The sequence below is a fragment of the Macaca thibetana genome, chromosome 3 (assembly GCF_024542745.1).
Source record: "Macaca thibetana thibetana isolate TM-01 chromosome 3, ASM2454274v1, whole genome shotgun sequence".
NCBI classification, from domain to species: Eukaryota; Metazoa; Chordata; class Mammalia; order Primates; family Cercopithecidae; genus Macaca; species Macaca thibetana.
The window spans coordinates 89206093-89222097 of NC_065580.1; the positions used below are offsets into that span (position 1 = coordinate 89206093).

Here is a 16005-nt window from a genome sequence, read left to right on the forward strand (position 1 = left end):
GTCATAATAGTATATTTTTAAGAGGCAAGAGAGTGATGAACACAAAATTTAGCATGATGATTACCTTTCAGAAAGGAAGAAGGGGGAAAACATGATTTGATAGTTACCAAACAAGATACATATATTCCTTCATTGTAAATACATATATATGTCCATATAGTATTTAGTACAACATATTGGAACAACCAAGAAGTATACATTGTTAAAGAATTTAAATACAAGATTTTGCTTATACTGTTTTAATTTGTTTTATATTTCTAAAGCCATAACTTGCCACAAATCATCGGTTTAGGTACCCTAGGTTTTCAACTAATTGTTGAACGTATTCTCTCACTGCAAACCTTTCCTTTCAGCCCCACCATTAAAAAAAGAAAAACAAAACAAAACAGAAGGAAATGTGATTTAATGGAGTTTAAAAGGGTAGAGGTATTTCTTCAGGTCAGTGACAGGACATTCACCTCCAAATCTGGAAAGCCGAGTTCAAAAGCAAGCAGTGACTTACCTCATAATGAATTAATTGTGTGCCTGAACTATGATCCAAAAGGCCAGGTGGGCAGACCTTTATGCACTGATGAGTAGCCTCTCTGTGGCCCAGAACAAAAAATGCAACCCTGATGGCTAACATGTGGTTTTCTGCTGTATTGCATTTACAGAGATCTGTAGTGTAATTCATTCTCGATAGGTGAGGAGACAGCGGAATTTAGACTGAGACTGTCAGCAAGTTAATATCGTAGCTTTTTAGCACTAAATGTTTCCACCCAAACTGGAGAAAAGAGAAAAAAAATTTCTCAGCCATACTTGAGTAACCATCATTTAGAATTTAGGATGATTTTTACAGATGTCTCCTAAGATTAATAGTAGTACGGGACTTCATAGCAACAAATATTTTGGGGGCATGAATTATTTGCATAATATATTGCACTCTAAAAAAATGGTTGCATACTTTACCGTTTACAAAATAGGTTTATTCTACTATTTTGGCTTAAGGAACACTGGTGAGTTTTCCTATTAAAATAGTGTATATTTGAATGAAGTCTTTATTTCATGGCCTGTAAGTAGAAAAGCATGTCACCTAATTGTTTCAGAGCCCATGTAAATGAATGGGATTCTATCCCATTGTGCTGCTTCAGAAGTAGGAAAGTCCGGCTGTATCTAAAGATCTTGAGCCCTAGATGAAAACAAAATTTTCTATCTTGTAATTCACATGTCCTGCCTAATTTAGATAAAGGGTAGACAGAAGTAGGAGGAGAATTTACTCATAAATTGAGGTTCAGAGAATAGCACATTGTAGTGGAATGTATAGGTGTTCCATTCAGAAGACTCGGCCTGAACCTGGCTCCAAAACCAGCTACCTTATCGTCAATGGTCAAGCGACTTCCCCTGACCCTCAGATTCCTGATCTAGGAGAAGGGAGTACCGTAATACCTACACTAGCAGCTTTGTTCTAAGGAATCAGTGTTTGGAAGGCAGGTGGTAAATTATGAAGTTCGGAACAAGTTCACTTTTTGTTGTTATTATCAACGCTGACTCCTGGTAGGGAAAACTCATTAGCATGTTTGTCTTCAAGCCAGCAGCTCTCATGTGAGAGTGAGTCTCCATCTGCTCTGACCACTTCTGTTCCATTTCTTCTATTTCCTACATATGCTTAGTCCCAGAACTCAGATTGTTGGAGCTACTTGCTTTACTCATTTGTAAACTTGGTTGGGGAGCTGAAACCTCAAGGGTTTCTATTTCCAACTCCAGTCAAAGATGTCTTTACCTATCTAGTTACTTTATTGTTAATACTGTGGGCCTGTGGGTTCAAATATGTTTCCATGGATATCAACACTATTACTTTAGATTCAGTAGATTTATTTGATAGCTATTTTAACGGTAGCCAAGCTGCTGGTTTATTTCTAGTTGAACATTAGTGGCTGTCTCTGCTATGCTATTTTTTAAAATAAACTTTCCAGCAGATACAAATGCTTTTAAAAAAGGATTCTAATAATAAGGTTAAGTGTTCTAAAATCATCTGTAATGTCACTTGTTTTGCCCCAATCTCACATGACTCATCTGCCTGTTGTTTCATAATAGTTGTTGTGACATTTGCTGTAAATGTTATGCTCCCTTCTGAGTGGGTGTAGAGCTGTGGTTTTAGATAGCAGCAAATAAAACACGTTCCCCCCACCCCCGACTCAGGGAAAGGAGGTTGCTATGACAAAATAATCATTTACTAGGAATAACATGAGTCAATATTTTAAAGCAAGATCTTTAACAAAACATCAGTGCCTTTCAAATGCTAAGCAAACTCTGTCAAATGATTTTTCTTTTTTTTTGTTTTTTTTTGTTTTTTGGTCTCACAATATGTCTCACCATTTTATAGTAACACCTTCTTGGGTGTCCAGTAAAATGGAAACTTGAGAGATTCTACTGCTTGAACAATTTTTTTTAACTACATGGAGATTTTAATTTTCTATGAGCTATCTGAAAGAATAGTAGAAAATAAACACAATCTCTAAAAATCCCATGAAAACCATAGGCAAATGTTAAATGATTAAGAGGCTTTTCTTTTTTAAAACGTGGCTATATTCTTTTTAGATAACCTGGATTCAGGGACTTGGGACCTTGTAAAGCCAAAGCTGGTTGACACTCATAGGCATGTCTTCCTGTATGCCATTCCAATAGACTCACATGTTACCTGATAGAGCTGGGCAGAGGTGCTTCAGTCTCAGGCTGAAGGTTCTGAAGTCTGGGGAAGCTGGGTGCTGCCCAGGGTTACAAGCCATGAGTGGGAGAGCTCAAGTATAAGAGACTTAGACCAGACTTCGTTTCACAAGTCCAGGCTGCTCCTCAACAAAATTCTGTGTGTATATATATATTTTTTCTTTTTCTGATTCTCATGCATATTGTACATAATTTGGAACATACAGTAAACTGAAAATTCTATATCCACATTTTCTGAGCTTTTTAAAATGTGAGTGATTATTGGCCGGGCATGGGGGCTCACACCTATAATCTCAGCACTTTGGGAGGCTGAGGTAGGAGGATAACTTGAGGCCTGAAGTTTAAAGACCAGCCTGGGTAACATAGAAAGACCCTGTCTCTACAGGAAAAAAAAAAAAAAGAAAGAAAAAAACCCCACAAACCTAACAAACATTAGCTGGGAGTTTGAGCGTAAGAGTTTGAAGTTACAGTGGGCCTTGATCACACCACTGCACTCCAGTCTGAGCAACAGAGCAAGATCCTGTCAAAAAAAAAAAAAAAAAGGAGAAGTAAGTAATTATTTACATAACTAGTATTACTAGCATTCTGTCAAGGGCTATCATTGACTTTTTTGTCTTCTTAAGATTAAGAAAAGTATTTGTTTATCTTCCTCTCTTTCCCTTCCTCCTTTTTTCCCTGCTTCCCTCCCTCCTTCCTTGGTTCTTTCTCTCCATCTCCTTTCCCCACTTTCATTTTCCTTGCTCCCGTAGGCATCATTCTCTCCTGTGTTCTTGTTTATACAAATTTTTACACTATATATATTTTTTACTTTGCATCCATGGGTTTTCATGGGATATAAATGGCACAATGTTATCCGTATCATTCCATTTTCTTGCTTTTATCACTAAGCATGTGTGATTCAGACACTGTGTCTTTATGGATGCAGAAATCTAATGGTGTGCTTTCAATCACCATAAAAATCCATGGTGGGTGCTGCCACATACTGATTCCTGAGGTAGATGTCCTGGTGCCCTTCAATATATACCATGTCCTATCATCCTACAACTTAATGAGAGAATTTCTCGAAGTTAGAATTCCCAGCAGAGCCATCACTGGGTCATATGGTATACAGTATAATTATTTTGGTTTATAGTTCAACAGAATTGCTATACCAGACTACTGTCCCACCAGGAATACATGAGAGTTTTTACCTTTCTAAATCCCTGTAACATTTGACATTGTCTATTTTTCTAATTTTAGCCAGTGTCCCTTTTAGAAGAGATTCTGAGTCTTTTAATTTAAGTCAGTGGCTTAATTTCAATTCCACATAAATAGTTCTATTGAGAGACATAATGTTTCAGTCTATGTGTTTTGTATTCATTTGAACTACAAATATTATCTATGAGATGCCCCTCCTATTGACATAACAGGAGAGAAATTAAATAAGATTTTGAAAAGCCTTAGTAAAATGTGAGTAGGCCACCCCTACCCCAGCATTTGGCCCATTTCACATCTCATGTCCTAACATAATGCTCCTTCCTCTAATTACAGTAATTATCACAAGTCAAAGAGTTAGTTCTTTACTTTTCTGTGCAGCTAACTACCACAAGAATTGGTGTTTTATAGGACATCTTGTACGCCTAGCACCCAGCACCATTAATCTAACACAAAGAAGTTACTGATTAATTGTTTTGTGAAGGTTAAACAATAGCCATTCATACATTTACTATTTTCATTTTATCTAACCACAATAAAAAATTTTGGTTCTGAAAAATTTTCAGATTAAAACCGTCATTCCCATGTTCTAAATGGCGAAGTACTGGCATCATAGCAAAGCACTGATTTAAGGGCTGGGCCAGATTCAAAACTGCTTCTTGGAAAAATCCTGGCTTTGCCTGAAAACACTTGTGAGCTCACCGCAATGCTAAGGTGGGATGGTCTTCCTGCCTTGCAAGAATGCTGGTCAGGATCTTTCATTGTGTCAGGTGAATGGTACTCCTCCCAATCTGTTAGTCTGACTTTCAAGTGTGTCTGTACTCAGTTAGCAGTGTAGACTATGGCTCCAGGTCTTATTAAGAGATAAACGTGGAACAGATAGACTGCTCCGATCAAAAAGCATAGTTGAGGAAAGCTGTATTTAAAGAAAATAATTCGAGGGAAATGGTTTTTCAATTCTCTGAAGTAATTCTAGACCTTGAAAGTCTACATAGATGCTGTGCCTGTTTCCTTATCTGTAATCCAAGGAGATAAGCTAAGCAATGTCCGGGTCCCTAAAGTTTCTATGAGACGACATACTGGTTAAGAGTCTTTGGGAAGAACCAACTATACCTAACAGATGTGGGGGACACAGAATTGTCCTTACTTCATCAAGAATTGTCTCCATGACTTGAACATCCTGACATTTATAAAGTCGCTGGAGCTTTCTTCTTGTGCCCAACCCCGGACTCCCAGTTGCACTCTTTTATTCCTGCCATGAGCCTCAGAGCCTGAGTTTGCTCCTCTTCTCCTCCAAAGCTACCAGCATTCTCCCTACTTTTCTCTGGTTCCCCTGTCTTCCGGCAGTGGCTGCAGAGTTGTACTCCCTGTAGCAGCAGCTGTCAACAAATCTCATAGTCTTGGTCAGTTTAAAGGTTTTGTTGCTGGTCCCACATGGAAGCAAAATTGGGGAAATGACTCAGTTTCCTCATTGACAGCATGAGCATAATGGTAGCTTGAGAGTGCCTGTGAAGAACAGGTTAACCTACAAAATTTCTGGCCCAGGGCACCATGGTAGGTGCGGAATATCAGTACACTGCCAGAGGAAATGGAGCCACTCAAGTTTTATAGGAAACTACAAAGATCTGCAATCCCAGAGTAAGACTGTCCCCACATCTCTTCACTTTAGTCAAAGCCAGTGTGAGGAGCCAGTGTGTTGCTGCCATTATTACGTCTGAGAAGATATCTATTTCTCATTTTAGTTTAATTCTGGTTCCTGTGATGAGGTGGGAGGATATCACAGAAATTCTCTCTGGGAAACAAAGAAAAAACTCTTTTGTGAGGTCCATGGTATTTTTTGTGCCATTCTCCCAGTCCATGTCAAATCCCTTAGTCCGTATCTCAGTGCTGTGAGAAGCAGATACAACCTTGAATGAATATTATGCACTATTTAAAATGCATATTTTTCCACACTTATTTTCTCTCCAATGAATACAGATAAGTGACATATCCTTTTATTTTAAATTACTATTTACTGCCAATAAGCTAGTTAAAATATTTTTGCTTCCTTATATGTTCCTTTTGTTCTTGTTCAGGTATGTATTCTATACTTAAAATTTTCATGAAAAGCTTATTATTTATATGAGTAAAAGAGTAGCTTGCCTTTTTGTTTATAGCAAGTATGCAACTCTGTCTGATAGCTCATAAAATAAAATTGCAGTCTCACACATTGTAATTTTAAAATCTTTCCCAATAATCTTTATGCTATGTCACTTAGACATCTAATTTTTTAAAGGGCTACATATAAAGTCAATGTAATGTTATTGCTATCAACATACCTCTTGATTTTCATGCACAAATATCTGACATGTTCCTTTGAGAAGTAACAAAATCTGAACTAGCTTTGAGTTCCAAGTTGCAATGAGAAAACTCCACATTTAACCCTGTGCTCTTATTATGTTAAGACTAGGACTCATCTCCAAACAAACGTATGATTGAGATGATGTTTTGGAATAACATCCTGTGTTTTGGTGGTGCATCACTCTTCAGTGACATTCTGAGGTTGCATTGTATTAGCACATGATATTTTCCCCAGTTAATTGATATCCCAGGTTTGTCCAGGGGAAAATCTACAGCTCCCCCAAACATGCTTGACAAGTTATTATATTTACTTTAGTCAAAGCCCGTGTGTGCAATATCCCTCTTGGAGGTGGTCTATTATTGGAGTCCCATATGCTTTTTGTTTGGGAAGAAAGCAGTCACTGTGTCATACTGTTACATGGAGTATTCTTTTTCAGGGATGTTGTTCCCTTGGGGACCATATCAGGCCAGAGTTCCTTGGTCTAATAAGACCTTTGTAACACTTATTGTATAAAACTTCTGGGAGGGAAGCAAGAGTTAAACAGAAAATGTAATTCAAGCAACCATATTAGGCCACATGTGGGAAAACATGACTCTTAGTAATGGATTAAAAAAGGTATTTGTTGTAAAAAGCACAGTGATGCCAAAACATTCAGGGTATTTCAGTGTAAATGAAGGCTATTGTGGCATAGGACTCGTAACATTTTAACATTTACTTTAGTTTCTGAATATGAATGATCTAAAAATACACCACACAGAATTGTCTATTCATAAATGTTTATAGTAAAAAAGATGTGATTACTATGGAAGACCTATATGGTGATATTTCATCTAAGATTTTTCTTGGGTCAGTTTTCCCATCAATAAAATGACATTAAATGAAGAATCAGATGAAGATAATGACTGTTGGCATTATATACATATTTTTTTTCACTGAGTAATACAAAAGAAGTAGACATACTAATCAGAATTATGCAATTTTATCATTGTACTTTATCAGCAGATGACAAACATGCTGACCGTATTTTGTATAGCCAGAATTTTATAAATGAATTTGCAAAAAATGAACATAGATGCCTTTTATTCAGATTTGATAACGATGTCTTAGGAAGAAATTTTTTATTTAAATTTTACATTATAACTTTTGGATACAGAAGTCATGAAATAAATACTTAAAATCTTTTCTTAATTATGGTAAGGCCCATTTTCTGAAATGAGAACATTTTACAGTAAAATTTGTGATACTGTGGTATTTTGAGACTCTCCTCTTTTTTTTAACAGCAAATGGTTTCACAGCAACGCATTCTAATTCACGAAGATTCCATGAACCTGCTAAGTCTTTATACCTCTCCTTCTTTGCCCAACATTACCTTGGGGCTTCCCGCAGTGCCATCCCAGCTCAATGTAAGTCATTGCACAGCATCAGCCTAAATCAACCCAAGCAGTATCTCTTCATAGGGGAACTCTCTTTCATGTTTTATATATTTAGACTTTAGAAAAACTTGACAGAGCCAGCATCTCCTTCACTGTTTGCTATTTGCTGTGTTGTTCAAAGACATTCAGTCTAATTTCAAATCAGAATTATCCTGGTTTCACATAATCATATGTAAAAATAATAACTAACATTTGTATAATGGTTTATAGCTTTTAAAAAAGCACTTTCCAGATATATTATTTTAATAGCTCCACACAGCCATCCTGTGAAACAGAGATTACAGCCCACGTTTTTACAGAAGGAGAAGCTGAGACTTGGAGAGTTTCAAAGCACAAGAGCACAGAGCCAGTAAGTGGCAGACCTGGAACACAAGCCAGGGCAGTGCTGAGAGGTACAGCTTCGAAAGCACAGTAGCATATGTTTATAGAATTTATTTTGTGAATGACTTTATTTTGGGAATTTAAGTTACTGACTCTCTGGTACTGACGAATGTGTATCTGGAAAACCTCTAAGAAAAATATTAAACTATTCCCAGAAGATTCAAAGTGAATCAATTAGTTTAAAAGTCCTGACAACTGAAATAGGTTCTTTCGGGAAGAAAGCAGTCACTGTATCATAGTGTTACATGGAGGCCTAGAAGTCATTCCTTGTCCTGGCCTCTGCCTTAAAATTTCCTAGTACTCAGCAGAGAAGATGGAATACTAGAGATCTCTTTGCCAAAGCAGTGCTAAACTTGAAATGTTATTGTCATACTAGCAGAAGATGGCAATAATTATTCTATGCATATTCCCTAAAACCGTATCAGTTTTAGTTGTAAAAAATGTGTGGGCCTTATCCAGAATAATTCATCTCTGAAATGTTAATTAAATTGTATGCATACAGGGGTCATATGATACATTAGGTTTAGAGAAAAATTTATTCCAACTCTCATCACCAATTTGGCCAATCCTTACCTTCAAGTCTTCCACTGAGTAGAATGTGTCAAGTTCATGTGTATGTTCAATACATAGTTTCAATACGTATTTTAAAATCAATCTAAGAGATATCTTATTATCTCTGGTATTGTCAATAGACTATAATGTCATTTTATGTGGTACTGTGTTCTTCTTATACCAATGAGGAAAAAACAAAATTTGGATGTCGTCCTATATCTGGGGATTATAAAAGAAAGCATTGAAAATACTGAATTCAGCTATGCTCTTAAAATTCCACATGAAACATTTGTAAATGAAATGAAAAACAAAAAAGGAATTAGAAATGAAACTAAAAATAAATATTCACAGATAATATTTTACAGTTATCACTAATTAAAAATTATTTTTCCTTCTGTTTCTATTTCCTATCTTTTCTAACGATAAGTAAATATAAACCCAAAAACTTCTTATGACACATGAATAGGCATTTTATTTTTACTTATTTTTGTATGTTCTAAGCCACTCCTCTCAATAACTCACACATGTACCACTTTTAATGTGGTCAAGGAAAATTTTTTCCCAAAGGACCAAGTACTAAAGCCAGACCATTTAATCTTTCAAAGGTAATACGATTTGGTACCATTGGATGAATAAACCAATGTGGTTTGGATTAAAGTTTCATTTTTCTTTGCTTCCATTTTGGTGTGGATGAGGCCATCACAATTAATTTTTCAAGTTTAGCATTGCTTTGCCAACGGGATCTCTAGTATTCCATTTCTCCACTGAATACTGGGAAATTTTAAGGAAAAGAGGCCAGGACAAGGAATCACTTCTAGATTAAACATTGCATTGACTTGCTGTGTGACTCAGACAAACCACTTACCTCTTTGTCCTTCAATTTCTCCATCGCTGAAAATTGCTTCGCCTCCCTGGTGCACAGCAATTTTGAAAGATGAAACTTGAGTTTTGAAAAGAAACATGCCACATAATTTTGAGGTATTAGAGTCCTGCTTTTGTAATAGCAAAATGACCACCATTCATTAAATCATTTGAATAGGATAATTCATTATTGCTATTGATGATATAATTATTATTGCCTTATTACTGTGTTATCATACATTTCAAGTTCTTAATAGCATTTTTATTTGATATCTTATTTCACTTGTAGTTTATTATACAAAATATCTGGAATGTCATTTTCAATATTTAGAGATTTGGGGATCTGTTATGAATTAATATAAACTGTTTAAATCAAATTTCTGCATATTTTTACCTCCTTTCATTGGGTTATTTTAAGAATTTAATTTTAAAAATTAAACATTGGACACTTACAGCTCTGTGAAATTATTAGAAACCATGTAGAGAAAGGGTAAATTGTTCCTTTTGCTTGCAACTCCAAAATTACAGTCCATCTTATCTCCAGCTTCTTAATCCCCATGATATAGTCTTTGAATAAATTTTACCTTTCCAGTATGCCTTTAACTTAAACAGTGTATAAAATATTTTAGAAATGTACTTTCCACTTATTAAGCCTGAAATAAGCATTTTTTTGTTTTTTTTTATTGACACATAAAAGGTACATAATTTGTGGTTTACAACATAATGATTTGATATATGTATACATTGTAGAGTGACTTAAGCTAATTAACATATGCATTGTCTCACATACTTATTTTTTATGGTGAGAACACTGAAAATCTATTCTCTCAGAAATGTTCACGTGTACAATATATTGTTATTAACTGTAGTCATCATGTACAATAGATCTCTTGAATTTATTCTTTCCACCTAAAATTGTGTACGTAGCATCACTTCTGATTTTAATTTAAAAAACTTTTTATGTTCAATACAATGACAATATTAAATCGTCTTCAGTGCTCCAACCCTATTTTTATTTCTTCTTTATTGAGTTGAGTTAGTTGAAAAGGTCCATTTTCCCGGCTCAGCCATTGGGTAAGATGGGGCTTTTGTTTTGGGAAGCTACGGCATAGGAAACTTGTCTAATGATGTAGAGACCCAGTGACCCACATGGATGAAAGAGGATTAACATCTTTGTTATTTCTCAACACAGGCTTCGAATTCACTCAAAGAAAAGCAGAAGTGTGAGACGCAGACGCTTAGGCAAGGTGTTCCTCTGCCTGGGCAGTACGGGGGCAGCATCCCTGCGTCTTCCAGCCACCCTCATGTTACTTTAGAGGGAAAGCCGCCCAACAGCAGCCACCAGGCTCTCCTGCAGCATCTATTATTGAAAGAACAAATGCGACAGCAAAAGCTTCTTGTAGCTGGTAATTCATTATGGCACCTTTTGCGGATCATTTTAGGATTTTATTTTATTAGTGATCCAGGATAATGTCTCTTTTACTTAAGACCCTGATAGAGATCCACAGTGCTATACAAAAGTCTCCCTGATACCTGGTACTGTGGGAAAGGCTATCACCTCTATTTATTCCTTCAGATCCAACTGGGGTAGGAGGACTCACCTCATTTAACCTTTATTCATACCAGACTAGACTGGTGAGTTGTAAGGTCAGGTGCGTACCTGTCCAATGCCCTGACATTTCTCTCTTCCCACACCTGACCTTTTGACCACACCTTCTGTTGTTTGCCTGGTAGCATGACTAATTCACTAATTTTCTTATAGTTTATACCATATATCTGTTTTCTTTGGCTTCTTATCTTTTCTTAAAATTGTGCGTGTGTGTGTGTGTGTGTGTGTGTGTATACACACATATACATGTATTTTTTTTTTTCAGGTGGCGTTCCCTTACATCCTCAGTCTCCCTTGGCAACAAAAGAGAGAATTTCACCTGGCATTAGAGGTACCCACAAATTGCCCCGTCACAGACCCCTGAACCGAACCCAGTCTGCACCTTTGCCTCAGAGCACTTTGGCTCAGCTGGTCATTCAACAGCAACACCAGCAATTCTTGGAGAAGCAGAAACAATACCAGCAGCAAATCCACATGAACAAAGTAAGCCTCCAAGCCAAGTCAAAATGTTCTAACCACTGGTTTGGAAATTGGGGATCTCTTCACTGATATGGGTATATAAGAGGAATGTTGATGGGAGTCACAGCAAAAAGGATGTGATCATCCTAAGCCTGCTTTCTTGGCTCAAGGACAGCATCACAATATCAGTGTTTTAACCACCATTATGTTCATGAGACATTTGTACAAAATTGAGATGATACATTTGCAAGATCTTTTATGATCAGGTATCTATTTTGGTACACAACCCCATATAGGCCTATATATGTGGAGCCTCATTTTTTAGTGTTGCAGAAAAGATTTGAGGCAGACTTGAATGTGGTGCATTGACATGTCAAAAAGTTTGTACAGGTGATGGCAGATAGGCCAAGGTTAGCCAGTAAGGCACTTCTCAGCAACTTGTATGCATCTATGTTACATTTATTTTGCATATGCCCCACTTCATTCCAATAAGCGTTTGGAGTAGTTTCTCAGAAACTTGTGATCATTTCTTCCTGGAAGTCTTAACGTTGCTAAAATGGACAGCGGATGTCTGTACCATACCACATCCTTAGGAGCTCTCCTGCTGAGGCAACTACAAAGAAACAGTGATTGCAGCATAATATCAGACAGGCCAGTAAAGGATTTTCTATGAATTTGTAAGCAAAATGATATTAAAGAACCTGGTCTGGACAGTTTTTCCACTACTCTTTGCTGTGGTAGGCTTAAAAAAGCACCGTCTTCTCATTCCTGGAAAATTCCTGGAAAATATTAAGGTCCTGAGTATTAAGATTCTATTCCCTTGCCTTTGTGCTGTATCATCTACAAGTATGTTACAGAGGCATGAGAGGCATTATATTGCAAACTGATAGTTTGTTTACTGATAAATGGATAGCTAAAACCTGGCTTAGTAATAACTTTGTTGTACCATGATATAAGAAACAAACAAAACAAAACAAAATAAACTCTCATGGGCAGACGCCTAATCATCTTTATAATGGCAGTAGGGAAGAGGGATCTTCATCACGTGCTGGTTTTATGGCAAGTGTTGCTGGAGTTTTTCTCTTCTTTTGGCCTCCATGGTAACAAGGACAGAGCCATGAAGGAAACATGGATTGGATACCATGCTTCTGAACAGAAATTTTTCCAGCCTAGCCCTTTGCTACTCTCAAAGTAGCAAAAGTATGTGTGGGATTGGGGTGCTAGAGATGGGGTGGCTGGCAGGGGCAACTCTCTCTCTAACCTTTTACGATACATTGCAGATCCTTTATGTGTCATTAGATAATGCCTACTTTATTGCTGTAGCACTTCTCTAAATTTAGCAAATTATTTCATATCAAATTATTTTATATCAAATCAGTATCATCAGGAGAGAGTCAATTTCCTTCTCTGACTAATGGCATAATACTCATTGACTTGTATGTGACTCTGCTTATGTTTTCTATATTATGGTAGAGTTAGGTTTGTTTATTTGTTTTGTGGCCTTTCGGCACAACTTAAAATCATTAGGTATTCTTGAAAAATTGTCCACTGTTTAGGGCAAGAAATGTATGTGGGAGGGAAGATTAGGGATCTTATTTTTTGCCTTATAGTGTTTCGATCTGGAATTAGGTTTGTTTATAAAACCAGTATTAGATAGTAGATGGGCTTTTCTGCCATGCTTAGTTCTATTTCCTAGAAACCCATGGATGTACATGTTCTACTATGGTAAAGTAGGTAGATTACTCCATTTGAAATTGTGATCTACAAATGGTTTCTATGAATACCTTTAAGAATATTTTGGAATACAGTTTTTTATTAACTAATTGCCACCGTTTCAGATTCAGATGGTATGCTAATATCAGAATCTTTCCTTTTCAGTATCAAACTCGAGATTTTGACAGGCGGATGCCAACCTCAGTCACACTGGATAAAACTCAGATGAAAAGCAGGCATTTGCATTTTAGCAATGAGAAAAGCAAATCTTATCAGAGACCTTTTCCCATGTGGAGCTGATTCCTTTGAGTCTGTTAAGAATTCTTCCCCAAATTAGAAACAAACCTATACTTTTAGGTACATGTTTGTACAGTGGTTTGATTATTAAATCTTGTCTTAATTAGGCAAAATGAAGAACAGAAAACTTCAAAGTCCAAAGCTGATCTTTATATGTTAACCTCTCTCAGCTTGGGTGTTTAGATGACTCAAGCAGGTCGCCAGTTGGCTTTTCTCCAAGTATGTATTCCATATGTTTAATCAAGTTGGCATATGCACATTGGGTATTCTCCAGATTTTGAAAATATTTTACCTGCCCTCAGTTGTCTAAGGGGACAGAGAGGAAGCTTATTAAAGAAAATATCAAACCCGTGCCTTACTCTGAAATATTCACAATAGAACCCTTAAGAAGTGAATGGCTAGTATTCACCTGCTTCCGTGAGGTGACAAGGATATTTATTTCACATTGGGTCAGATTCATAACTTAGATGCCCAAAGCTAACATGTTTCTGTATAATATATTGCTACATACTTGATTTAACCATTTAGAATGCCCATTAGTAAGAAATCACTACAGAAATTTTGTCACTTTCCCCCATTTCCATGGATGAACCTTCATGAAACCCATTCAAATTGGAGCGATGGTCCTTACTCTTGAGATAATTATAGCAGGAAATACAGGCACACATGAAGATGTCGACATACAAATGACATATTTAAATATGTCTTCTTTTATTTCCTTTTTATGGTTCTTTTTTGAGGAATTTAGAGAAAAAATGAAGTGGGAACAAGAAAATATAAGTAGGATTATTTCTAAACCTGTATCAGATTAAATATGATGGGCTTCCTGGTATAAAATTTGTAGTAATGTGTTTGAGTTACTAATAATCTTCTGAAGAATTAGAAGCAAAGCTATAATTTTAGGGGCATAGGTGATGCAGTGATTGACTTATTAAATTTGAAAGAGTTTTTCATATCTTGCTATTATTTTAATATGTTTATAAAATATTCATGTTCAGTGTAAATATATATTGTAACTGTTATTAATCATACAAAATAATTTACCTACATCTTGCCTTATACTTTACTGTCATATTTTGGATATTTGTGGGATATTTGTGTGTCGTAAGATTATTTGCCTCTTATAGTTATGGTGTATGTGTTCAAGGGCTTAGCAGAAATATCCCTGGAATGGGCTTTTATAGTATTTATACTGTTATATCTGCCAGTAACTAATGGGGAGAGTCAGAAAGAAGAGTGCTAGGCTGGAGAGGAAACCCTGTCAGAATGATTTATCTCTGCTCGTAGCTTGAATATTCTATTTTTCACTGAAAGTATTTTAGAAGTTTAATCATAAAAAAATCAGGGCTTACAACATTTGATCTTTTGTTTTCTGAGACATTTACAAATCAGAAATGCATTAAACAATTTCTATTGCTAATATATGGTATTAATATTTTGTGCAATGATGTCATTACACATTCATTTATATCATTTTTCCCAAGTACCGTGGAAGAACCTTTTCAAAAAATTAAGAGTTTCTTTATACCAGCATCAAGAGAAGACTGATGCTTTTGCCAGTACACCTTGTTTTTCTCAGTGGAGGGAAAAAGAGTTTCTAAAGTAGAACTTCCCTCAAATACAAAATAGCAAACAAAAAGTAATAAGGTATTAGTAATTTTCTCCTGAGCCCATTTCAAGTTTAAATATTACCACATGATTTTTTTCTGGTGAAATAAAACTGTGATTGATTAAAACAGACTATATAACAGTTGTTTAGGAATATTGATGATTTTAAAGAAGTATTCTAAGCATTGCCTAAAAAAATAAAAGGGCAAATCTCTAGTCACTTCACTATTTGAATGATATATAGAAATTTTTCAAAATCTCTTCAGGCATTTTTGTTGTGAGGTAATTTGACATAGATCTCTGCCATGGCCCATCCCCTTGACAACATTATTCTTTATTTCTCTGTTATAGTATTACTAGAATTGCAGTAATTCATGCCTGTTTCTATTTTAACTAGAATATTAATACTTTTTAATGTCTGTTTTTCATATTCATTCCATTACATCCATAAGAGCAGAAATGTTAAGAAAATTTATACTTTGTTTAGTACTTACCTTAATGAATTATTAAACTATGTATGTATGCATTAAACAAATCATTAAATACTGTGTGCAGACACAGTTTTAAGCACTAAGAAAACAGCCTTTGGTGTCCTCATGGAGCTTACAGGTTGTGGAGCAGGGATTGAATTATTCAAATAAACAGTAATACAGGCCGGGCACAGTGGCTCACGCCTATAATCCCAGCACTCTGGGAGGCCGAGGCCGGCAGATAAGCCGAAGTGGGGAGTTCGAGACTAGCCTGACCAACATGGAGAAACCTCATCTCTACTAAAAATACAGAAACTTAGCCAGGTGTGGTGGTGCATGCCTGTAATCCCAGCTACTCGGGAGGCTGAGGCAGGAGAATGGCTT

General features: G+C 36.1%; 1 protein-coding gene across 37 annotated transcripts in view; it reads left to right on the forward strand.

Annotated features, from left to right (window-relative positions):
* HDAC9 (histone deacetylase 9) overlaps nt 1–16005 on the forward strand; it is a 927498-nt gene that overhangs the window by 554438 nt on the left and 357055 nt on the right. For all 37 annotated transcript variants that reach the window (XM_050783085.1, XM_050783089.1, XM_050783097.1 and 34 more), the window contains 3 exons: nt 7519–7641; nt 10658–10871; nt 11340–11557. In XM_050783085.1, the coding sequence (XP_050639042.1) occupies nt 7519–7641; nt 10658–10871; nt 11340–11557 (555 nt within the window). The remainder of the gene's footprint in view (nt 1–7518; nt 7642–10657; nt 10872–11339; nt 11558–16005) is intronic.